The 25438-nt window shown below is 44.3% G+C and overlaps 1 protein-coding gene across 2 annotated transcripts in view; it reads right to left on the bottom strand.

Moving 5' to 3' along the window:
* Nucleotides 1-25438, bottom strand: part of Fbxo21 (F-box protein 21) — a 39161-nt gene that overhangs the window by 13086 nt on the left and 637 nt on the right. For both annotated transcript variants that reach the window (XM_005396545.2, XM_005396546.2), the window contains exons 2-9: nt 24730-24865; nt 22745-22839; nt 14995-15116; nt 12089-12235; nt 11689-11825; nt 10820-10956; nt 6910-7089; nt 5251-5383 (exon numbers count right to left, since the gene is read on the bottom strand). In XM_005396545.2, the coding sequence (XP_005396602.1) occupies nt 5251-5383; nt 6910-7089; nt 10820-10956; nt 11689-11825; nt 12089-12235; nt 14995-15116; nt 22745-22839; nt 24730-24865 (1087 nt within the window). The remainder of the gene's footprint in view (nt 1-5250; nt 5384-6909; nt 7090-10819; nt 10957-11688; nt 11826-12088; nt 12236-14994; nt 15117-22744; nt 22840-24729; nt 24866-25438) is intronic.

Here is a 25438-nt window from a genome sequence, read left to right as displayed (position 1 = left end):
CCAAAAGGCACCAAAGGAACAATTTCCTTAGTTTACGGGGTTACCCTCAAGGTGGGCAGTGTGACTATCAGGGTTCTGGACTCCTGCCAGTCACACCCATTACCCTCACTCAGAATGAACTGGGCACTCACACGGGCAAAGAGAAACCACGCCTATGCAGAGCCTAAAGCAGCAGCAGGCGGGGCAGGGGCAGGACTGTGTGACTCTGCTGTGGCAGTCTCTCCACTGCACACAGTGTGGCTCCAGGAAAACAACATTCAAGTAGTTTCAGAAACACATCCCAGGATTACTTAGCACCTGGGATGTTTGTAGCATGTAGCACAAGGTTTCTCACAAGTCTGTCCTGATTTACTGAGTCCTAAATTATAGCCTGCGTGGTGGAAAGGCAACCTGGATTCTAGCCCTAAATCTGTCAAACTAGCTGTTTTTACTTTTGAATTACTTTTTCATTTCTCAAATGATGATTAAGCACTGCCTTACCTACACCCTAATACAAATGACCCGTAGAAGTGTTGTGAAAATCAGTTTTATGCAATGTAAGGTATTATTATCCTAAAACCCAATCCTGTCTTCCACATTGAGAGAGGCTGTGTGATCTCAACATTTCCCAGTAATGAATTTCAGTATTTTACTTTCCACTGGGCACTGGGCCAAGTAGTGACTGCTGACTTTCAGAAGAGGAATCTGGCCTAGTGAGGTCACAGGATTATGAAGACACCGAGTGAGGCTGAGGCCCTGGGTTTCACTGTCAACCTAAGGTCTCAGCCACCATCATATGGCACAAGAGCAGGAGCATTTTAAGTACGTATTACAGAGTTTAAATCTGTAAAAATGGACAGAACGGTGTAATGCGAGTACACAAAACCCAGCTCCAACAAGAACTGATGGAGAGCCGATCCCTACCCACTGCCCACCTGCAGGAGGGCACTGTTACTGTAAAGACACCGGTCACATTTCTTCTTTGTGGCTGAACACACCCCGCTGCTCAACAGGCTTGTTGCTGTGCTGACACAAGGCTGTCCTGTGTGTCCCATGCAGCCCTACGACATCGCTGCTCCTCTGTACACAGCGGCCCCCACTGGCCCAGCAGCTCCTCCTCACCACACAGATCTGCACTGCAGCCTGGTACAATCTGGAATCTTGCACGCACCACGGAAAGCCTGAACTCAGACTATGAGAGAAGGAAACAAGACTCAGGGAGGGCCACCCTCTTCCTCTGGACGTGGGCGGGAGGGGAAAGGGGACGGCAGAGCCGGAGCTGTGCTTTGGGGCTTGGTCTGTTTACAGAAGACAGTGCTGACGGGCACTACACTGTCCCCCACCAAATGCTCTAGGTCTGTACCCCAAGTGTTTTACAACTTTTAGGGCAAGATTTTGGGGTGGGCGCCCTGACGCCCCTCATGCATTTCCTTACAATGCTCCTCTTCCTCTAACCCAGGGTTTGGCAAACTTCCTGGAAAGGGCTGGAGAGTATCTGTGGACTATCTAGGTTGCCTGAGCTACAACATCCAGCTAGTGCAGCCAGACAGCAAGTGTGCGGTGGCTTCAGGAAAGCGTCCTCACAACTGGCTGGCATGACTGACCCGCCGGCTTGGATCCCAGGTTTCCCGAGGCTCTGTCGGGCTCTTGCATTTCTCGACACCTGTGTAGGATCCTGTGCTTTGGGGCCTCTGGCAACTAGGAGCTCCCAGATGCTGAGAGCCCCTGGTCAGAGAAAATGTAACACACCCTAACGCCACACCTTCTCCCAGCCCAAAACAGGCTGTTCCCACCCACCCTCAGTGTGGTGCAAACTGTCCCCTATTTCTGGATATCCTCCTGAAGCTGTCTTTATTTCTGTCCAATGAAGTTTTGTCATTGCTTAATTATTCATGTAAGAAAACGAAGAGCCTGCTGCGTGCCAAGAAGCGAGCTGAGCATGCAGAGAATGGCCAGAGTGAGGAGCGGGGTGGGCCCATCCAGAGAATGAGGGCCAGCAGGGAAGGAGGCTAGACAGGGACACCATGGACTCGGGATGAGCTCCGGGCTGGGCCAGCTCAGACCTGGAAGGAGCAGCTGACCTTATGGGGGCTACAGTAGACCCCAGGAGGCTGGAGTCCCGCTGACGCTCACGGAAGTGAGCTGCAGACAGAGCTGAGGAGTCAGCAAGGCATCTGCCCAGGCAGGAACACAGCACACGCAGAGGATGGCAGCACAGACAGGTGGAGGGGGCAGGGGCCACGGCTGGTACAGGGGAGCAAGCACAGGACCAGTGCCAGGGCAGGTCGGGCGGGCAGGGCCAGGGCTCTGAGAACCTGTGAACTATACTGCAGCATGCAGTCTCATCCCAGATGCAGCAGGGGAGCCACTCAGAGGGGCTTAGGCAGTGAAGGGACATAAATGACGTTTTATTAAAATGACTCGTAAGATCTCAGAGCAGAGGCAAGGAGACAAAGCAGGAGCCTGTACATGAATCTACAAAAAGACAGAATCCAGTGGGCCAACTCCCACCTCCAGACCAGGGGCACAGCTGGACCAGGCATGCGTATGTGGGAGGCGTCTAGGTACATTGCTCTGGAGCCCAAAACTGGGAGCCATCAGGACACCGGAGGCATCAGGGAAGTGATGCTGTGCAAAGGTGCACAGTACAAGAAAGCTAGAGACTACCCCAGTGTAGATCCTCGGGAAGACTGAGGACAAGGAGCTAGCAAGAGCCTGGGAAGCAGAAGACACAGAGCACAGGGGACAGTGGGGGCAGAGTAGCTGCAGCGATAGAGAAAGATAAGGAAAAAAGCTCCATCTCTTGGATTTAAGCAACAGGAGAACTATTTAAGTGGAAAAGGTACTGGCTTCTTTGGCCAGGACAGAGCCATGGGGGAGGGCGGGAGTGGGTCTTGTGCTCTGGGGAGGGTGTGGTGGCAGGGGACAGGGTGTAAGGCTGGATGGGGACCAGGAGAGGAGGTGGTGATCGCAGGCAAAGGTAGGCAAACACCAGCAGTGCTCTTTGTTTTTGTCCAAAATGGGGTGGGGATTTGTCTTGGAAAATCAGAGTGGCATCTTTTCCACTGCAGTGCCGAGGAGGGAAAGGATACCTATGGGTCAACGTCAGACACAGCTCTGGCAGCAGCTCTGGGCCTTGGCTGCAGCGTTCCTAGGGGATGGGGGGTAGTGGGGAGATCGGCACCTGCCAAGGCCCAGTTCTTGGCACATCCGTGTGTGCACGGGAGATCCCAGCAAGTTACCCAACTCCTCCGTGCCCATCTCATTACTTGTAAAATGGCAAAAATGAAAGCAGCATCGATCCCATAGGGTTGCTGAGAAGACGGACGGAAGGTGTCTGATAAACCTTAGTGGCTTTTTAAACATGACCATCTGGCACTCTCAATTTTCATCACAGTCACACTAATCCTGGATTACTGCAGCAGCGACCACGGGGCCAATGCTTCTGAGCTCTTCCCGATTTAATGCAATAGAAAACGAGCAACTTTCTGGTCTTCCCAGCTCAGGACTGTTTCCCTTTCACCTTATCAGGCCAAAGCATCGCACAAACTCATCTCACATTACCAAAACCTTGCAGACACGTTTGTACGTCCACAATCACATCTGCCCCTTGCCTAGCTGACCTCTGTAGGTGGCACACAAGCTACTCCTGTACCCCAGTACCCTACTCTGCTGCTTGGAAAAACTGTTCCTCATCTCTTGAGGCCTAGTTTAAAGCCCTCCTTGGTGAGAATCCTGCTCTAGTGACTGGGTAGCTCTTAGATTCCTCCTCACTGGGAGCTCCAGCTTCCTGTTCCCCTCTTGGGGGTCACTTCTCTTGTGGACCCCCTGGTCACTGTGGGGAGGGAGTCTCAGGAGCACCCGGAACAAGCCGCTGTTCTCTGCTCTCTCCGGATGAGCGCAGTCTCGTGCTCCACCCCAGCACGAAGCCCAGAGGAAAAACATTTTGTGTGCAGCAGCTCTGGACCTGGTTCAGCGGTGCTTGCTTGGCAGCAAGGTGAGTGCGATCACCCTAAAGGACAGGGAGGCAGTTCCCAAGCAGCAGTGTGCAGTGTGAGTACTGCAATGAGCCAGAGGCTGAAGGGAAAGACACCAGGGCATCCACAGATCCGTCCCTCAGAAAAGGGGCTATCACAGCACCACTTCTCAGGCTGACCTGTCATTCAATTACGGAACGTGCACCCAAAGAATCTTCACTCTACACTTCACAAATGATCACGAAACCCCTTAACAAAGCTGAAGTAAAAAGTGACAGGAATTAGCTAAGTATATCCAGCAATCAGAAGTAAAATAAAAAACACTAAAGACTAATGACGGACAACTGGGCTGCGTGGAGAAAAGCTGCAAGAGCCAGTTTCCCCACTAACTCTTCTACCACCTCCCTTCGACGCCTGGGCCGTGGACAGCACCTAAGACAGAAGCCCAGGGCTTCCCGTCATGTGGCCTTTCTTCGACCCACTTTAGATCTTCAGGCCATGAACTCATCACACACTGTAAATCTAAGCAATCTAGAGGCATTTACAATATTTATTTTTTCAAGGAAGATTTTACCCCTTTGTAGTAACTCAGAGAATTTACGACAATATCCCAGTGAGAGCTCAGAATCTGATTTCCCCAGCACGCTGCTCTAGACAAACTGATTATTAACGTTATCTCCAGGGAACAGCAAGGGTGGGATGGGCCTGGGCCATTGCCTCCTGCACTGTCAAACACCAAACCCACGCAGTCTGCCAAAGGCCAGTTCTGCTTCAGCACTGTATCCTCCTCTCACAGGGCCTGCTGTGGGCCAAAGTGGGCCTGCGTAACACCAGAACATTTAAGTGGAATGGTAATGAAACTCAGCAATTACAAAGACATATCTGCTCCCTGCCTAGGGCAGTAGCAAGACCTGAACATATCTAGTATCTGCTTTTTCTGCACCCCGGAGGGGTATTTATTTCTGGCCATTTAGTTGCTAACATTTAGTTTTGTTTCCCTTACTGAGTGAGGGTGACTCGGATCCCAGTCGATGAGTGGCAGGACATTGGTTTTGTGATTCTAGGTGCCGGGGGACTAACCACGAAGAGAATGGGCAATTCCTCACAGGGGAACCAATGTCTCTTAGGGTATGAGGGGGCAGGAAAAAATGTAACTGGTGGGGCAAGATTAGGAGACTTTGAATAAATTTGTGCTCATTCCCTGGATCAGTATGGGATAATTCAAAACAACGGCCCTTCAGTCTAAGACTCTCCTCTCTAAGTTAAGTGAAAAGCATCAAAATAAAATAATTACCTTCTCTGGCCAGATTCCCAGGTGGAAGTAGAGTCTGGCTTGGAGGAGCAACAGCTGCACCTGGTCCGGGTACATTGCCAGATACAGATCCAACGAGTCTCTCAGGAGCTGGTACGACTGGTCGATGCCTTCCCTAGTGGGGAAAATCATCTTTTGCCACATCTTGTTTTCTTTTCTGCCAAGTTCCCACCTTTTCCAAGTGTAGGTTTCAAAAGTAACAGACACAAATCCCAAACATTTTCTGATTCTGACATTTCCCCCTCTGTTCAGAAAAGAGTTGTAATTCTCTTAACAAAATACACAGTAAATATAAATCCTACACAAAAACAAAAATTTTAAGCATCTTCCTTAAGCAGTTACCTGTTACGGTTCATGTCTGCATGTCCCCCCAAAGCCTCATGCAGTCGTGGGGGCGGGCTTCTAGAGTTTATGATTGCTCCATGATTCAGTGCTGGGATTATGGGTGTGAGAGCTACACCTGCCTTGGGGCGGGTAGTTTGCATATGTAAGGGAGAGAAAGAGGCTGCTTGCTGCCACTCCTCTCTTTTGCTCTGGCTGTTTTTGCGCCTCGTGAACTGATGCCCTGTGCCACGTCTTGGAGCCAGCTGAATATGGATTGCTCCATGAACTGTAAATAAACCTTTTCTTCCTTAATTCTGGGTGTCAGGTATTTTGTCCCAGCAATGAGAGAAAAGTAAGCAAGACATCACCTCAAAAACACTAGCCGGGCATGCTGGTGCACGCCTGTAATCCCAGCACTTGGGAGGTTGAGGCAGGAGGATCGTTGCAAGTTCGAGACCAGCCTGGGCTACAAAGTGAGCTCAAGGCCAGCTTGAACTGCACAGTGAGACCCTGTCTCAAAAAGACAAAAACAAAACAAAACAAAAACCCACTGCAATAATTACAACTAAATTCTGAGTAGACAGAGCACAGAGGACTTTCAGGGACACTGAAATGGTAATGGTAGATGCAGGGCACTCTGCATATGTCCAAACCCACAGAGGACACAGCACAACAGTGACCGCTCATGTAAGCCATGCACCTGGGGGTGACAATGATGGGTCAATGTATGGTCATCACTTGTAACAAGTGTCTACTGTGGTGAGAGCTGTTGACAGTGGAGATGGTGGCGGCTAGGGTGGGAGGAACGGGAGGTACTGGGAACTCTGATTCTGCTCAATCTGCTACCAACCTAAAAGTGCACTAAAGAATAAAGTCTATTTAAAAAAAAATAGAACCTGGTTATCAGACAGAAAACTATCAACATATTGTCTACAGCTTTCTATTTTCCCAGAACAAACTTCCTTGAACTCAGAAGAAAGTTTCAAACCTGTTTTCTTATCTAAATGACAGAAAGAGTTTGCAAAGCACTTGGCCACAAGGCCATCCTGCCTCTGAAAATAATCTTTGTCCATCTAAGACGCTCTTGTTACAGAAGAATGCTTCCAGTGTTACAAAGAGAACTTGTCCACTGCCAAGATCTCAAAGAAGTCACTTAGCGCATCTTGACCGTGTATAGCTTGGCCGCAGGAACTGGCCCTTTCCTGCGGTGGGTGGAACTACAGACAGCCCACACAATGCTGTGCTATATCACAGGTGAGGTCCTGAATAAAATTCTGAATAAGGCACGTGCTCTGCAGAACAATGTAAAGAGCTTACCGCTTCCCCAGGCTGAGGAGGTTTCCCACCATCCGCTGCAACACCTTCTTCACATTGACCACCCCGTACAGCGCTGCAGTCACGTGCTGGCCAATTAAGTACTCACACTCTTTCACGGTCAGCTGCTTGCCTTTCCCAAAAGCATCGATGTAGATGTAGTCAAAGATGTCCAGAGTTGCCCTATCCGAAGAGCCAAATACCAGAAGAGAGCTGAACAATTAATTCAATATTTTAAGTTCCTATAATGAGTAGCTCAAATCAGAGGCTGAAGGTTAAAACAATACATTTCTACTGACAATATTAAAGCCTTGTCCAGTTGAAATCTTTTTTTTTTGTTTGTTTGTTTTTTTTTTGGTTTTTCTCCGGTACCGGGAACCGAACTCATGACCTTGCGCTTGCCAGGCAGGTGCTTTTGCCGCTGAGCTAAATCCCCAGCCCCGAAATCTTGAGTTTTTACACAAGCTCAGCTGTGTTGAGGACCATGGTACTGCACCAATGTATGTCATCTAACAAAGGAAGAACAATCCTCAAACTCACGGCCAGGCATCAAACAAAATTCAGTTGGAAGAAGATACAGGGCTGAGGCAGTCTGTGAGTTCCTAAAATCAGCAGTAGCTCACCATGTGGACCCTGGGACCCTGAGGATCTTAGGATAGTCACGGCAAGTCACCCCACAAGGACTCAGCCCTCCTTGCTGTCCATCCTGGCCTAAGAGCACTGTGTTGCTGGATTTGGTTGTACGGCTTCTGTGAACCTCGCCCTTGCACACCAGCGCCAGCTGGTGCCTACTACCCTAGGCAGGGAGCAGATATGTCTTTGTAATTGCTGAGTTTCAGCAAGGTGGTAGACGGTGGTCACAGGACACAAATTCTCACTGTGCTGCCATGTGCGTGCTCTCTTGAGGGCTCATGGAGGGGTTAGGTGGCTCTCTATCTCATAGGTTGCTGTTTCTTTTTAGCAGCTGTTTCACCTTGATCTTATGGCCCTATAAATCACAGATTTTTCTCTTTGGCTGGTAGGAAGTCTAGTTGGATTTCTTCCCCAAGTCATGTTTACAGTCTCCTTTAAGCAAAGCCATTAAATATCTTTTTGATTTTGTCTTTTTGAGACAGGGTCTCACTTGTGCAGTTCAGACCAGCTGTGAGCTCACTTTGTAGCCCAGGTTGGTCTTGAACTCGCAACGATCCTCCTGCCTCAGCCTCCTGAGTGCTGGGATTACAGGTGTGCACCACCATGCCCGGTAAAGACATTAAATATCTAAAAATAAGGAACTCTTCAACTCTTTATGAAGCTAGACCTTCCTAAGGACAAGCGTACAAAAATGTATTGGCCAAAATCATTTCTGAGTAGAAATGCAAAAAATCCAGGATGAAATGAGCGAATCAAATGCAACAATGCATGTTTAAAGCATATAATTAAATTAGATGAACTCCAAGAATGACAGGAGAATTGAACATTAAAAAATCTATTTCTGGGGCTGGGGTGTAGCTCAGTGGTAGAACATATGCTTAGCAGATTCAATCTCCAGCATCAAGAAATAAAAACAAAAACTATTTCTGCGCATATACAAGGCTATAAGAGAAAAATTATCTGATCACCTGAGTAGACAGAAAAGGAATTTTGAAAAAAATTAAATACCTGAATCTACACTTAAAACTCTTAGCAGATTAGGAACGTGGAGGATAGCTTTGCTAACTCAAACACGACACTTGATGGCAAAATTTGGAAAGCATTCCTCTGAAAGTCACAGCCAAGGCAGAGGTGCCTGCTATCACTGTTTCAACTTTGTACAAAAGGAGCTAGCTGACAGAGTCAGGACAAAAAAAATAAACCAATATGTAAGGCTAGGAAAAACTAACCTGTCACTATCCACGGGCACTGTGATTATCGACACTGACAAGCCAAGAGCTGACAACTGTTCATGCTAACAATTTATTCAGCAAAGCTATTGAATATCAAGCCTATTTTAAAATACCAGCCACATTCCTGTGTATCATTAATACTTAGGAAAGTGATATTAAAAATTACCTTTTATAATACTACCAAAAATACACGGTATCTAAGAAGAAACAAGACACTAGCTTGATGTAAATCTTTTCAAGCACACTATGAGGACCTGCATAGAACGAGAGGACCAGTCACAGAGACCAAAGATTTGACAGAGAAAACTGTCACATTTCCCTTTTTAATCCAGAAACCTGTGCATCAGTCAACATCCTTGTAGGATTTTTAAGGAACCTGACAAACAGATTCTTAAGTTGTACAGAAGTGCAAAAGCTAAGAAGAGCCAAGGCAAGTTTAAAGGCCTCATGGGGTCTCATCCTACCAAGTAGCAGGACTAATTATAAAGTTACAGCAATGGAGACGATCTGGTCTTCATGTCAGACAAGACAGAAGAGACCAATGGTAGGAGTGGAAAGGAATTAGAGAAAGGACAGGAAGCGCTATAGCTCAGGAAGTACTTTTTAAAGACAGAGTCCCACTATGATGCCCAGGTTGGTCTCTAACTCCCAGGCTCAATTGATCTTTCTGTAGTCCAAGAAAGAAAATATACTGTCACCACACAGTCTCACCCTGTAATAAGCTACTATGGTAAATATGTGGTAACCACTGCTATAAATGCTTTATATTATGCAGAAATTTTTGGTAGACTATCACATACGCATTTAAGGATACTTTAAAAACACGGGAGATTGGTTGAATTACCTGGGGAAGAAGAAATTAATTTTTCTCATTAAAAATAATGGAAAGTAAGTACTCACTATCTAAAAATTAAAGAGATCAGTACATTTTTAGAAATACATCTTTGGAAAACAAGGAAAGCCTGTACAGTTATTTAAGAAAACAAATACACGTGATAAATCTGCACTGAAAAACCACTTTCAAACCAACTGGTTACTTCTGGGGAGAAGAAGAGAGAATGGGATAAGAACTGCCAGCGGGCTTCAACTACCCCTACAATGTTTTACTTCTAAACCAGGAGGAAGACACAACCGAGACCAACTGTACTTCTTTCCCTCCCTAACATCAAAGCTCTACTCTGTGGGTGAAGCAACGGGTGACTTTTAATCCTCCAAACCACTTTACGGAAAACATTAAACCCACTTACAGAGGAACAAACTCAGGGTCACAGGAAACCAAAGTTGGAACCCAGTCTGACTTCTAAGCTCAGGTACTTTCTATTACACTGTTCCTCAGTTCTTCTAAGGGTATCACAGTTCATCTGTAGGAAGCAGTGTCAAACAATAGGATATGAACTTTTTCCTTTTCTTTTTGGCTAAATAGCATATTTAATGAGAAAATATTTCTATTCTGTGTATTTAATTTTTTTTTTTCCCCAGAAAAACTAGACTGTAACTGAAAAGAAGCTCTTTATCTGCTAAGATGCTACATTCAAAAGAGAACACAACAGAATTCATTAGCTAGACCACTGAAGTTCACACCAAGCTATCAACACTGCGTAACGGGGAGTTGCCTATCTGCTCCGTGCAGCTCTCTGTGGCCATCTCACTCGTGGGAGGAAAGGGAGACCTCGGGAAAGAACAGGAAGCAAGCACCTCCTTTGATGACGCTTTGATCTGATTTACTTTGGAACAAAGGAAACTTGAGAGTCACTGACCTTGAAATCTTATTTTTTCAAATTAAACTGAGATAACTGTAGATTCAGATGCAGGTGCAAAAGTTACAGAAGGATCCAGAGTAACCTTCAGTCACTCACCCCTGCTGTTAGTACCTTGTGTGGCTACAATACAATAGCATAACTGGAACAGTGACATAAAACAGCTCCTTGCCACCTCGGTCCTGTTTTAATCTGTCTGGTTACACCTAATGTAACGTGGACACCGGGATTCCTGTCCACACAGTGGGGCTGACTCCTCGCTCCAATGACCAGGTGTCAGAGATGGCTTACCCTTCTGCGCCTTGGCACCACCTCAGCAAAAAGTGACTCGGGAAGTTGACGGGCTCCAGCGGAACTCCCAGCTGCCGAGCAATCGTCAAATACAGCAGTGACATACTGATGGGGATTCCTGTTCTGCGGATCAAAACCTTAAGGACAAAAAATGCTTTGGGTTCAGAGAGGAATCATACATGCTCATGTGCTCAACGAATAGTCTTGTTAGGCACCTATCCTCCATCGGGCCTGATGCTAGTTTCTGAGGCTTAACCAGATGGATATTTTTTTATTCACAGGAAGGGACAAATCTAGTCCACTCACACTTTCTGTACAGTTGACAAAGGAAGAGTTTTTAAATCTTTTTTAATGTTTGAAACACAACCCAAAGAATACTATTTTGTGACATACAAAAATAACACGAAATTCCAATTACAATGCTTGTGTACAAACTTATGTTAGAACACAGCCAGGCTCATCTCCTTCTGTGCTGTCTCCTCCATTAAAAGGACAGCACTAAAGAGCTAGTCAGACTGCATGGCCCAAAACTGAGGGAACTGGTTGTCTGGCCCGTTGCAGGAGAAGTATGGCATTCCATGTGTAAGATGGTAAAAACGAAAGCAGCAGAGAGCAACAGAATAGATATATGAAGCCATATGCCGTAAATCATCTCTAGGTTACTTATAATACCTAATACCATACAGTATGAAGGCTATGTAAATAGTTGTTGTTTAGGTAATGACAAAGGAAGTCTATACATGTTCAATACAAACACAATTACTATTTTTTTCCAAATAGTTCTGATCCAGCTAAATATGTGGAGACAGTACTATATACTGTTATGGAGGGCCAACTTTTGTTTTTAAACTACTATCATCCATATTTACCTGGTGCATATATAAATTTAGAGCATTGTAGTAATCCATCCGATTCCCCTTGAACTTCAGTTGGTCATAAAGAACATAGTTCATGGCATCCAGCACCTGGCTCTGGAGTTCTATTTCCATTATCATGGAGGATTCACCTGAAACAGAGATTTACTCTGGAACACAAGCACAGACGAGGTTCTGACCTGGTACCCCCCAGCCACCCCATAACATGCAAAGATTAGCAATGTGTTAATAACCAAGTGGTATCAATCTACAGACCAGAAGAATATGTATTTGAGGTGTTTTATGTGCCACTTATCAATTTTTGTCAGATAATAGGTCTGTTTTGCTGAATTCCCAATAAACCAACTCCTCTAGTTCTAGTTTTCTTTTGCAAATATAGCAAGCAATTCCACACCTGCCTTGAAGGCCAAGCTGGGGTGGCGACTGTTTATGCCCCGGAGGGTTTTGCAAACAAGCTCCACAATGCTGTCAATCTGGGCCTGGATGTCTTTGAGGCTGATGTCAGAGAGAGGGTTGCAGTACTGATCGATATAGACGGCTCCTGCAGATGAACAAGAATCATAAAATAAATTCTCCTTTCTACCCTACTCTTACTAGCTTGTCGGCCAGTGACCCCCTGGCCACAGCTTTTCACACCATCCCAGCAGATAAGCTTCCTCCCTTGAGTCTCAGGCCCTCCTACTACACTGAGGAGGAAAAACAGACATTTTTACAACACAGGTTCTTATGCTCCTTCCTTTTTTTTTTTTTGTACTGGGAACAGAACTCAGGACCTTGCGCTTGCCACGCAGGCCCTTGTGCTGCTGAGCTATATCCCTACCCCTTCCTCCTTTTTTAAAATAACCAAACTTCTCTCAGAGGTCCTGGACAAACAAAACAAAGCAACAAAAAAACAAAAACAATACCCATGATTGGTGGTGTACTGCCATATTCTATTACAAAGAGAAATAAATGCCACAAAGGAAAGCCTTTCAAGGTACTCTCTCCCTCTTTATTATAGATTCAAAATCCAACAACTCTGAAAACTCATGATATTAGATAGTTTTTTTGTTTAAGAAATAGTGAAAAGCTATCCTGAAAGACTGGATATTATCAACAGATATTTTTCAAGGGTGAATAGTAAATGGACTTTGGCAATAACTCTACCTTCAAATTAGACACACGGTTATACTCAGGGAACCTGCAGCTAGAAAGCTATACAGAGCACACCAGAAATACTGTCTCTTAAAAGTTACTACCCTGCACAGCCTCAGGTAGTCTTCTAACCTGGAGGGAGGAAGAAGTGCATCACCATTTGGTTATAGGACATTTTTACTCGGCAAACATTCGATTTATCTTAAATTCAAGAGCTCTCAGACCAGCTCAGGACCTGGACTCCTGTACCAAGAGCTGAAAGTATCGGAATGGGTGTCGAGAGGCCTAGACCCCAGACCTCTGTGTTGCTGCCGACCAGGGTCTGGCTCTCCAGTTTCCTGTATGTGGCCTAGAGCTCATGCTGACCTGCTCTGCAGTCTATCCCATCCTAAAGCTATGGTTCCTTGCTTCTTCAATGGCACTGACATTATTCTAATCAGTCACCAAGCACCAAAACCCTGCAACCAACATCCATCTACTCAACCCTGTAAAATCCTTCAGTGGCTTCCAGGGCCTACATCACTGATTTGGAGGAATTACGTGAAAACTGTAATATAACTTTATATTTGAAAAATGAAAGTATTTGTTTTCAAATATAATCTACAGAAAATAAAACTTGCAATATTCTTTATTTTTTTTTGGCTTTTTGAGACAAGGTCTCAGTATGTAGTTTAGGCTGGTCTTGAACTCACTATGGAACCCAGACTGGCCTTGAACTTGCAGTAATCCTCCTGCCTCAGCCTCCCGAGTACTGGGTTTACAGGCATGCGCCATCACACTCCGCTAATATTGTTGTAACTGTGACATAAACAGAAAACAGGATGACTCCCAACTCCAGTATGTACATGAGAAGATTCCAAGTACCAAGGGCATTTTATTTTAATCAACTAATACAGATTCTTCACTTCTATTTGGATGATAATTTCGTGTAATTGTCAAGCATCTAGACTAGGCATTGAGCGGCACACAGCAATCTTAACTCCAGGACCTGGTTTGTAAGAAACTTAATGACTAGTTAAAGAAGCAAAATGTCCATTTGGTGCAAAAAGGATGAGACACAGTTACTGCTAAATGCTACTGCAGTAGTTGTGAAGACAGGAAACTTTGCAACTAGTCAGCTAAAACCTGATGGAAGTGGGATGAGTGCTGAACTTGGAGGGAAAGTAGGATCTGCAAGAAGGAATTAGGGGGAAGAGGAGTACCATGAAGCCGAGTTGGGTGCCAGTCGGGACAATGGCTGGACAGTAACAGCGCAAGTTTGGAGCTGGGAAGGACTGGGCTGCGGAGCACACTGAAAAGCAAGCCAATGGGCCAGGGATTCAGGTCAGTGGCGTAAGTATGAGGTCCCGAGTTTGATTCCTGAGACCAAAACAAAAAGCAAGCAGAGTTTGAAAGGCAAGGGCCCACACTGCACAGCCCACACAGGCTAGTGAAAAGGTGGGTTGCAGGCCGCAGGGAGAGGCGCTCAGGAAAGCAAGAATCCCTCAGAAAGCTGTTACTGGGTGAGGCAGTGACAGCCATGATGATAAGAAGGCTGGAAAGAGGAAAAAAATCAGCAAGATTGGGTAAGTCACTGGGGCAGGGAAGGAAAGGGAACGTGTATTTCATAACCACAATTTACGGGAGTGTTTGTGTAACAGTCTAGGAATTAAAACAGATAAAACAACTGAAGTCACATTGTGTTCCTGCCCAACTTTGCAGGGACACTAAGTCATGCTGTGCCCGCCTCTCCGGCTCCTTCCTCCTCGCTGCTCATCATGCTCGGACCAGCAGGCCCTGAACTGAGGCACAAGAACATTCTGTCTTCATTAGGCTCCACGGAGAGGCTGAGGATGCGCTCGAGGTTACAGAGATAAAACCAGATGTGTTTATTTCTGCTTTGCAAACAATTCTTTAAAGCTTAGGACAACAAGGGACTCATCTCACTACCACACTGCTCTCCTCCGAACAACGCGTCTTTATTTGAAGGCACTGTGTCTCTAGCTGACAGCTAAGAGCTCACAAAATCTTGCTCCCAACTTCAGTGGGTCACACCTATTCCCTAGGTCCGACCACAAAGCCCAACCTCCACGAGCGCGATCGCAGCAGTTCTGAGCCCTGCTCTTGAAGACCGTGTAACGACAACCCAAAAGACCATCAGTGTTCACAGGTATGGGGGAGACCCACCTTCCAGATAGGATTCATAATCATCAGGCTGCTGAAGAAAAGCCTTAAGATTATTTAGGATTTTCTGTTGCCGTAGGTAGTAAAGAATTTTTTTTGCATAGTATTTCCAGGTCAAAGCTTTTCTGGAAAACAAAAACAAAAAACCAACAAAGAAGTCAGCAAGGATTAACAATTTAGAACCTTCCATTACTCTGATTTTTACTTCACATGAATCGTACCATGTATCCATTTTAACATGAAAAATAAAATTGGTTCACGGTCTTCTAGTCCTTATTATCAGAGAGGCAGATAGCACAGTTTAGGGCTCTGTATCTGTAACGTAACACTAAGCTCACTGTGCTGAAATCCGCGGGGGCAGTTCTGGGGCTTTTTCCTTCTACACTCATGGCTGCAGCCAGCTCACCAGCTCTTGCACTTTCAGTCTTAGCCACACTGGCCACTCTTTCTTCGTTTTCCCAACAGTTTTCCTGAGAGCTGCATACCCCGACACCGCCCTGCTTCCCTCTCAGATAGTTACAGAGCACCCGAAAAGCAAAACTTTCTCCCCAGCCGAGTCACCTTCATCACACACTGCCAGCTCCATCATTCCAGGGAGGGCAAAACTCTCCCACCCAAAGCCTCCAAGTTGTTTCCTTTATAAAGCTATCAGCTCTATCCACAACACAGACCGACAACGCAAATACTTCTCATTCGGCTAAACCGCTGCCACCTTTGCCTGTGGTACAACAGCATCCGAATTGGCTTCCTGCTCCAACGTTGCCCTCCCAGTCCTATCTTAAACACAGCAGCTGGGGTGCACCAGGAAAAACCATCAGTCGCATTGCCATAATCCTCTCCCCTAAACCCTCCAGTGGGTTTCCACCTTGCTCAACAGAAAAGCCCAACTAATTCCTAAAGAGAATCTAGAAGGTGCTCTCACACCAGGCCTGGTGGATCACACCTATAATCCTAGCACTACGGGAGGCTGAGACAGGAGGATTACAAATTCAAGCCCAACCAGGGCAAGTTAGTGAGACCCTGTCTCAAAATACAAACTAAAAATTGAGTTGGAGATATAGTTCAATGCAAAAGCTCTAGGTTCAGTCCCCAGTACTGAAGAAGAAGAAAAGAGAATACCTTCAGTCCTCACCCCATTACCTCTGACCTCATTCCCATTTTGTGCCTCAGTCCAACCATCTCGCTGCACTGACTCCTCGCTGTCCCCTTACCACCTTAGCACACTCTTCTCCCTTCTGCCTGGAATATTCCTTCCCTGGCCATCTGCAGTCTCTCTCTTACCTCCCCCAGGTTTTTGATTCAGAAGCCCCTCCCCCTTGGTACTGGGGATGGTACACAGGGCCTTCACACTGAGGTACAGCCTCAGCCCCTTTTTTGAGACAGTCTCACTAAATAGCGCAGTAGGGCTCACTCAAACTGGCAGTGATCCTCCTGCCTCAGCCTCCCATAATGTCTAGATTATAGGCACGTGCCACCACACCTGGCTCCCTATTCCTATTTGAATCCATTACCACCTCTCCTTTGCCATCTTCCCTGATATTTCTCTACAGCATTTTCCATCTTCTAATGGAATGTATGTATCTTATTTTGTATCACCTCCCCTCCACCACGGCACAAGCTCCATGAAGGCAGGGCTTCTGGAGGTGTGCTATATACCCAGACCTAGAACAGTATCTAGAGGAGCAGAAGCTGAACAACAGGGGATGGAAGGCTTTACCAGACTTCCCAAATATACACAGGAATTATAAAAACTTGGGGCAGAGGGTGATTAGCTAATCTGGCTGACTTCCTAAAGAAATAAAGAACTCGCCAATTTTCAGGGAGGTCAAAGGAGAGCTGTCACCTGCTCTTTGACCTCTGAGTAGTAAAATGTACCACTCGAGAAAACCCAGTAAACAAACCAGTGATTTAATGATTTAACTTGCATCTATCATTCGGGCCAAGAAACAGAACTCTGCTGACACCCACGACCTTCCCCGTAGCTCACACCCAACAACAGATTCCCGCCTCCATGGTCACTGTGCCCTGCTTTTCTCTACAACCATGACTGCCTGCCACGTGTGCACGAAGGAACGTTCCAGGCCATTTCAAGGGCTATGAACTCTCTTCATCTGCAGGAGCCCTCCACCTCTGCCTCCATGCAGGATGCGTGTGGCAGAAGCTGGGTTGCTTGACTTGTGGCCTCCCTCGTCTGGAATGAGCCGGCCACACCCACGTGAACATGCTGGAAAGTAAAGGCTGGCTGAGATCTGGTCCAGACTACCTGGCAGGACACCTTCCCGAGAGGTGGCACAGTCTTTGGCCAGGAGGCAGTAAGGCCTGCTGCCTCTTCTGTGATGTCAGCTGCCGCTGCTCCTCAATGGCCAGGTATGTTAGTTCCTCATAAGTTACAAAGTGGTGACATTCTAACTAGATCATGTCTTCTTTTTAGCTGAAATAGCTCCATTAAAGAAAAAAAAAAACTCATTTTCCCTCATCAAAGGTATATTACATAGTAAAGATAGGATGCTCACATCATACCTCAGTCACAATTTTTCAAAATAATGATTTTTTTTTCTTGTTTGTTTGTTTGTTTTTCTCCGGTACCGGGAACCGAACTCACGACCTTGCGCTTGCCAGGCAGGCGCTTTTGCCACTGAGCTAAATCCCCAGCCCCAATGATTTTTTTTTTTATTACTATTTTCCAAAGGTGATGAATTACAAGTTGTTGTTCTTCATTATTAAGACCCCACGGAGCTAAACATAATCTGATACGCTTCAGCACAGTCCAACTGTTACCTATCCTGATGCTTGCACGGTCTCAGCTTTGGCCAGTGGAAGCCCTGTCACTGTTGGCCCTGAATACTCTGAACTGAGGTACTGTCAGCTGTCCTGCTTCCAGTAAGTTCCAGGCCCATCTTTTCCATTTCCCACACTGGACCTAAAATCAGCCGTTTCTCTAAAAATGAGCAGCCATCCATGAAGAAATGGGATATAACTGGATATAACCTTGGCTTCTTATTGTGGGGAAGGGTATCTAAAGATCATAATCTGGGTACCAGGGAAGACCACTCTATTGTGTTAGTTACTTCTAGACCTTTTTCAGCGAACAGAACAAGTCTAGGGTCTGTATGTACACACAGATTTACGTATATCTATATTCTCAAATATAGAATACACACAGATCTACATATATTCAAGTATGAGTTCATACTGGCACTTCTAATTCAGGAGTATGTAACTGTAACCTTCTTCCATCTATACTTTATTACAGAATTTTGCTTCTTTAGGATACCAGATTTGACAGAACACTGCACAATTATTTACTTATTTTATTTTTGTTTTTTGAGACAGAGTATGTTTTCCAGGCTAGCCTTTAACTATGTAGTTCAAGCCTCCCATATGCTGGAATTACAGGCGTGCACCACCATACCTGTCTTTACTTGCTTTACTGCACATCTCTCTCATACATACACACCAATTTCTGAATTACAATATTTTCATTAGTTTTGTGAGTGAAAATAGAAAATATTGCGTATGTTTTTTCCCACTGTCACTGCCTAGGCATTTGTTTTTAAACAGCTGCACTGAATCTACACTGTCAGGGCTTATGTCCATTATACATGTAACGCTTTTTTCCCTATAGTCCTTATTTAGATTTAATTTTTCAGATACTATAAATGTATACTTAATGATTACCATCAGTTCTTTTTTTTTGTTTTTTCGAGACAGGGCCTCACCATGCAGTTCAGGCTGGCCTTGAGCTCACTTTGTAGCCCAGGGTAGTCTCGAACTCTCAAAGATCCTCCTGCCTCAGCCTCCCAAGTGCTGGAATTACAGGAATGCGCCATCACGCCCAGCAATTACCATCAGTTCTACGTCAGTGCACCCTGGGCTTTTTTGAGAATTTGAAGCTCCTTTTCTATCAGGTTTGTCGGGAAGGGCCCAAAAGTCTCTAAGTTCTTCCAAGCTTAAGATGTTTGTCTGTAGCCTTTATATTTGGAAGTCAGTTTGGCTGGATATAAAAATTCTTGGCTGACATTTTCTTTGAATCTTTGAGTATCTTTTTTTCTTTGGCATAAAGTATTCCTGCTGAAAAGTCTGATGATATATTCTGATTTGCTTTTCCTTATAAATGACTTTTAGTTTTTTTAAAACTTGGATGCCCAAAGGACTTTCCTGTCTTTAAAATCCAGTCATTCTACTATATTTCAATATTGGTTATTCTGGGTCAGTTTCCTCAGGTAAAGCATATACATATACTTAAATATGTTGTTTCAAATCTTTATTGCAGGTCTTTTTTTTTTTTTTGTACCAGGAATTGAACTCAGGACCTTGTGTTTGCCAGGCAGGTGCTGTGCCGCTGAGCTATATCCCCGACTCTTGCAGGTCTTTTTTTAAAGACTACATAGAACACCATCAATACAAGCTATCCAGATGTCCAGGGACTGGTGCTTTAGCACTTATGGAAACTATCCCTCACCCTTCCTATGCTTTCCATAACCAAACAAAAAGCAGTTGCCAGGGGTGAATACAAGCAAGGCCCTACATGAAAACTGGCATTCCAAAATATTTTAAACTGTAGACTATTCCCTTTCATTTAAAAAAAAACTCTATTTCAGGCTCAAAATACATGTGCTGGGCCAGCAGGTAACATATCCATGATACTGATTTTTAAAAAGAATATAACAATACCTGTCTTTACTAGCTACACATTTTTGGCCTTTGTGCCAGTACGATAATTAAAAAGGTAACAATTCAGTTATTTTATTTAGTATTTCTTTGAGTAGTAAATTAAAAGGTTTTATTACATGATTATCAGCCATTTGGACTTGCTCTTCTGTCACTTTTTCTCCTCCCCTCTGTACAGTTTTCAATATCTTTTTGGAAATACCTAGAGCTGTACTGACTTTGTTTATGCTTTCTTTGGTCATGCAAAAGTTAATTCTTTTAGGCACAAAATCATGGTATTGTTCTTGGTTTGCTTCCGCATTACTAGTCATAATGGTTTATGGAGGTCTCCTTAAATGTCTTCTATTTCCTTGAGGGATTTTCTAAGTGAACTTTAAAAAGATGTCAGTTGTTTAATCTTTTGAAATTTACTTTTTTATATGATATAGGTTTTACTTTCTTCTAGATGGATATTCAGTTACATGCTGTACCATTTAGTAAACAATCCACCTTTCTCCATCAGTTTAAATATACTATCTTTTCTTTTAGGCCATATTTCGGATTGTCCATTACTATTTATAGTCACATTTCATCTTTATTTAAACATTGTATTGTTTTGATTATAAGTTGCTTTAGAATATGTTCTAGTATCTCATAACGTTTCCCATTATGACTAAAGTTTTTTTCCCTGACCTTTCTTGTGAACTTTATTCTTCTGTACATATTTTATGACAACATTATCCAACTAGAAACTTCCCCTCTCTCAAAGCTCTGTTTGGATTCTGTACCAGAATGGCCCATATTAATTTGGAGAGTACTAACAGTTTTGTTATAAAGACTTTGCATTCAAGGAAATGATATTTCTTACTTTATGTTTTTCAACAATAGTCTATAGTCTGATCTAGGAAATTCATTCCCAAGAATTTATGGCTTAGAAATACAACCGGTAGAGACATTAATCTTCACCAGGACACAAAACGGAAGAGAAAGTAGTTGCCCATCTACACAGAACAGTTAAGTAAATTGTGGTGGATGCCATTAACAAACACCATTTTTCTTCTGGTATTAGAGATTGAAAAAGGGCCTCACATATTTCAGGCAAGTGCTCCACCACTTAGCTACATCTCCAGCTCTGAATTTGATCTTTTACCAGTTGATGAGGAATTCCCCTAAAGTAATGCTGAGTGAGAAAAAAAAAAAAGAGAAAAATACCCACTGACCCTGCTTTTCCCTTTCCCACAGATATTACTGTTTATCACTGCAGAAGAACACCACATGGGATATCATCAGAAGGTTCAGGGTGGGGGCAGGGAAGGCCAGTGTGAAAGGAAGCGGTGGAGAGGAAGGGGACACAGCATAAATAAGAAAAAGCAAGTGTACATTAAATGACCAATAAGATACCGATGACATCGCATCCATGTATTTCAAAGTATATATGTACATCTGTAAAAAGTACAAGTCAGTTTTTATTTTTAAGGCTGCGCAATACTATTAGATCATACCTAATTCATTTATAGATAAACCAAAATAGAAACAGGAAAGTGACCCCTACATCTGAACTCATCCAAGGCCTAGAATAGTGACACATTTTACCTCTCCCACAGTTGTTCCGCTAAGCAAGATTTACCTCTCTCAAATCCTCTTCAAAGCAACAAACACATTTTATGCTTCATTTGTGAGATATTTCAAAATGATTTCTCTTAAGGAAGATGCTAAACTAGCACTCTTATCTTTCATCACTAGTGAAGTTGTCCAAACTTTTAGAGCAGAAAATCTTTACCACAGGCAAATCAGGCTGGAAGCCAAGTCATCTTTCAGGTTAACTGAAAATTAACTTTCACAGCAGAAAATATAATGCATTAAAAAAAAAAGAAAATATAAGGCATAAAACATTGAGGCAGGAGGATCACAAGTTTGAGCTCAGCCTGGGCAACTTAATGAGACCCTGTTTCAAAAAGTTTTCAAAAATTCCCAGCACTACCCACCCCCACACACAAAAATCTAAACAAGGGAGAGATAACACATTTCTTCCTCTCTTCCGCTCGCTCTTTCAGTACTGGTGATTGAACCCAGGCCCTTCACACTGAGCTACATTCCCAGCCCTTTAAAAAATTTTTTTCCTCTGAGACAAGGTCTTACTAAGTCGCTAAATTGCTCAGGCTGGGCTCAAACGCTCATCCTTCTGCCATTGCCTCCCAAAGTGCTGGGATTACAGGTAAGCGCTACCAAGCCTGGACGGACTCTGAAACAGGAAAGCAGTTTAGCAACACGGTCTATTATCTGGGAGATAAAAGAAAACTTTGGCCACATACCACAGTGTTTAAGACCAAGATAAGATTATTCCTCGCCACAATTCAAGAATTGTAAACAAATAAACAATCCATTAAGACATGTCTGAAACATTTTTTTTTAAAAAGGACACAATTCGTGACAGGTATATTTGGTAGTGGTAGATGGAGAGGTACTTATAAAGGAAGGAAAATTTCTAATACTGAAAGGTTTCCTAACAGATTCAAGTGCCCCCAGCATAGTACTCGAGCTGCAGCGTGGCTAGACATTAATTCCTTTTCTTCCCAAAGGATTTTTACAGGATTTCTCAATGCAGTTAGCCCTCGGTATCCTTGAAGGGATTAGTTCTACCTCCTCCCACGGCCAAAATCCACAGATGCTCAAGTGCCGTAAGTAAAACACGACAATATCTGCATATGACCTATACACATCTCCTGTATACTTTAAATCATCTCTGGATTACTTACTGTACCCGCTTCAGTGTAAATGCTATGTAAGTAATTGTTACAGCATTGAGGGAACAATGACAGGAAAGGAATGCCTGTTCAAGATATAGGTTTTTTCCAAACATTTTTGATCTAAGATTGGGTGACTCCATGGATGCCAAACCCACAGATAAACACAGCGGACTAGGTAACAGTTCTCTTGGTGTACTAACCTCATATACACAGAGCTTTTTAAATGATCTATGGCAAGACATGAAATATTTAGAAACACATTCACAAACAGGGTTCAGTCACAACCAGACTACTGCAACTTGTTCTGGGCTTATTACCGTTAAAAAAATAAATTCCCTTTGAAAGCTACCGCTTACCTTCCTTCCATGTTTAGGATGCATACCAGTTCATCCTCAAAAAATATCTCTGGTCCCTCAAGGTTTTCAATGTCACTGAAGCCATTACAGGGAACCTATGAAGAAGATTAACAAAGGAAGGCTTCAATTACGAGTATGACATAGCTGTCACTCACACACAAATCTGAGTCCAGGGAAGGTGGTAACACCTATTCTGCACTGTCTCACACTATCTGCCAGGGGTGGGTAGAAAGTAACAATGGAAAGTAACAATTATTTAAGATCATCTTATTACTTCAAATTAATTACATTTTCATGCACTGGAATTTCTTAAACTGCTAATTCAGTGTTCTACTGTGAAGAAAAACAGCTCTCAGACAAGGACTAGAACTGCAAAATCTAATTCCTTCCCGCTATTTCACACAGTTTATTTACATCATACACCACTTGGAGAAGAGGGCCTGAGCCTGGTGTGGTAGTCACTCCTTTAACCTGCTGGGTATGTTTTCTCCTGTGGGAGTAGAGGTGATAGCACAATGAGCTTTAAGACTCTTGGCTTTAAATGCTATGGCTTCTCCTCCACTTACTTTTCTTTTTGAAAGTAGCCAAAATGTCTCAGGTCAACCTGAGTGCATTCCAAGAACGCAGGGACACACAGGTCTTGTGCCAAAGCAATCATCCACCCACTGATCGATCTTAAATACGTTCCTGCTGTGTTCAAAGTCCCTGACATACTTCTAATTAAGTAGTGGTACAGGGAAAGAGGGAGCTGGGGGTGAGGGGCACAACATTCCACCATTAATAGACAAAGGCACAGACTGTTAAAAATGCACACAAAACCAGTTGAACTAGAAGTAGAGGTTGCAAACTAGTAGCCCATGACCAACTGCATCAAACAGTCCTCCTGCCAAAAATACCTGCACGTGCAAACACATTTAAACCTGGATTATTCACTATCTGCGACTGTGAATTAACCAGGGCATACCTTCTCCAAAATAGCATACAAATTACATTCATTCTAACATTAAGAAACATTTACAGAAATGAATTCTACTCAGGGAATGCTGATTTTTATTCCCCACAGGGGAATAAGTTCAAACTTGTCCAAAGTTCAAATTTTCTCTTTCAAAACTGAAATATCTTCAAAACATTTCACATGTATAAACTCCACTGAGTAGTTAAAATTAGAAAATCAGAAGTAATCTTCAGTAACTAATCTTCAGGAAACCAGAATAGTAAAAAAAAAAAAAAAAAAATCAGCTCTGTTTGTAGACCCCCCAGTAAGAAATAAAAATCTACTACTTGGATCAGTTAAGATCTGAGTGGATTATTTTCTGAAGTTCCAAAAAGTTAAGAATCTGGAACGGATACAGAAATTTACACAAGACATTCCTGGGTGGGGGACCAAAAAAACATGCACTTCAGAAAGTTAAAAAAAAAAAACACAAAAACAACTTCTCAGGGCTAATGAATGCAAGACGATTTGATTTGAGGAAGCAATAATTCTGATTTATAGGTAGCTTTTAATCCTCTGTTACCTTAACAAATAATGGAGTTCACTACTGGGTAGACCTGCAAAGCCAGAGAGAAGAATTGCATTAATTTCATTAACCCTTCTGGGAAAACAACTGGGAGAAATTTATAGTGTTCAATCACTGATGATTCCCCAAATCATGGGGAAATTGCAAAAAACACATTTAACCTAGCTGCAGAGAAATAAAGCGGGTCTGGATTCCCCCTACATTGTACTGCGGTCCCTCCCTACTCCCTCCACCCGCATCCTCTCTCTGGCTTTAGAAAAGTAAAGCTGGCAGGGACAAATGGCTTCGTGTTGTGGGATGGGAGGGAAGGGACACAATGACTTGCAGCCATGAAGTGAGTAAGGGATTGTGAGAGCAATTCAAAAGGCAAGATATCAACAAGAGCTGGATGAGCTAATGCCTATAGACCCAGGCACACACACCACCAGCGGGCGAGCGTTTCTAGCCACATCAACAAATCCTTACGTGCTCTGAAAAGAACCTCTTTGAGAACGAGGCTACAATCTTCCGGGCTTCTAACCCAGCTTTTTGCCGAACTTTATACTCCTCCAACCAATTGACGTAGTCGGTGGGGCTGTAGTGTTTCATAAGGGAGGGCCACCTACAAGGAGAGAAACACCCGCTTAGCTTAACAGAGACTCAAAGGCGGCCTGGGGAAACAGAGCCGGCATTATGGTCTGGTGGGAGAGGGGCCCCGGCCATGGAGCTGGTTCAAACCTCCACCGGGCAATGAACGCGCTCAAAAGATGTGACCTTGGCTGCCGACACGAAGGCTGTGTCTCCATTCCCTCATCTCCAAAACGAGGACAGTGGGAGCAACAACAATAATAACGGTGACAATGACAATTCACATCGATGGCCCGTCTGCTAAAAGCCGGGCCCCGTGTGCGTGTTTCTCCTGCATCACCTCATTTCCCGACAACGTGAAAAAGGTAGGAGTCATGGTCAGCGGCGTTCAAAGTCGGAACGAGGCTTCAAAAAGGGAAGCGGCCACCTCCCCGCCAAGGTCATCATCGCACGGGGAGGCTGCAGGGCCAGATCGGACGCGGGGCGGGACGCCGAAATCTGTGCTGCCCACAACCCGCCACCCGGGGATGCTGCGCCCGCCGGGTGCCCGCATCTTCGGCTCCGTGTAAACACTCGGCACGGCGTCGGGCACAAAAGAAGCGCGCAA

Source organism: Chinchilla lanigera, unplaced genomic scaffold, assembly GCF_000276665.1.
Source record: "Chinchilla lanigera isolate Chin_1 unplaced genomic scaffold, ChiLan1.0 scaffold00054, whole genome shotgun sequence".
Lineage (NCBI taxonomy): Eukaryota > Metazoa > Chordata > Mammalia > Rodentia > Chinchillidae > Chinchilla > Chinchilla lanigera.
This window is presented reverse-complemented; position numbering and strand designations above follow the sequence as displayed.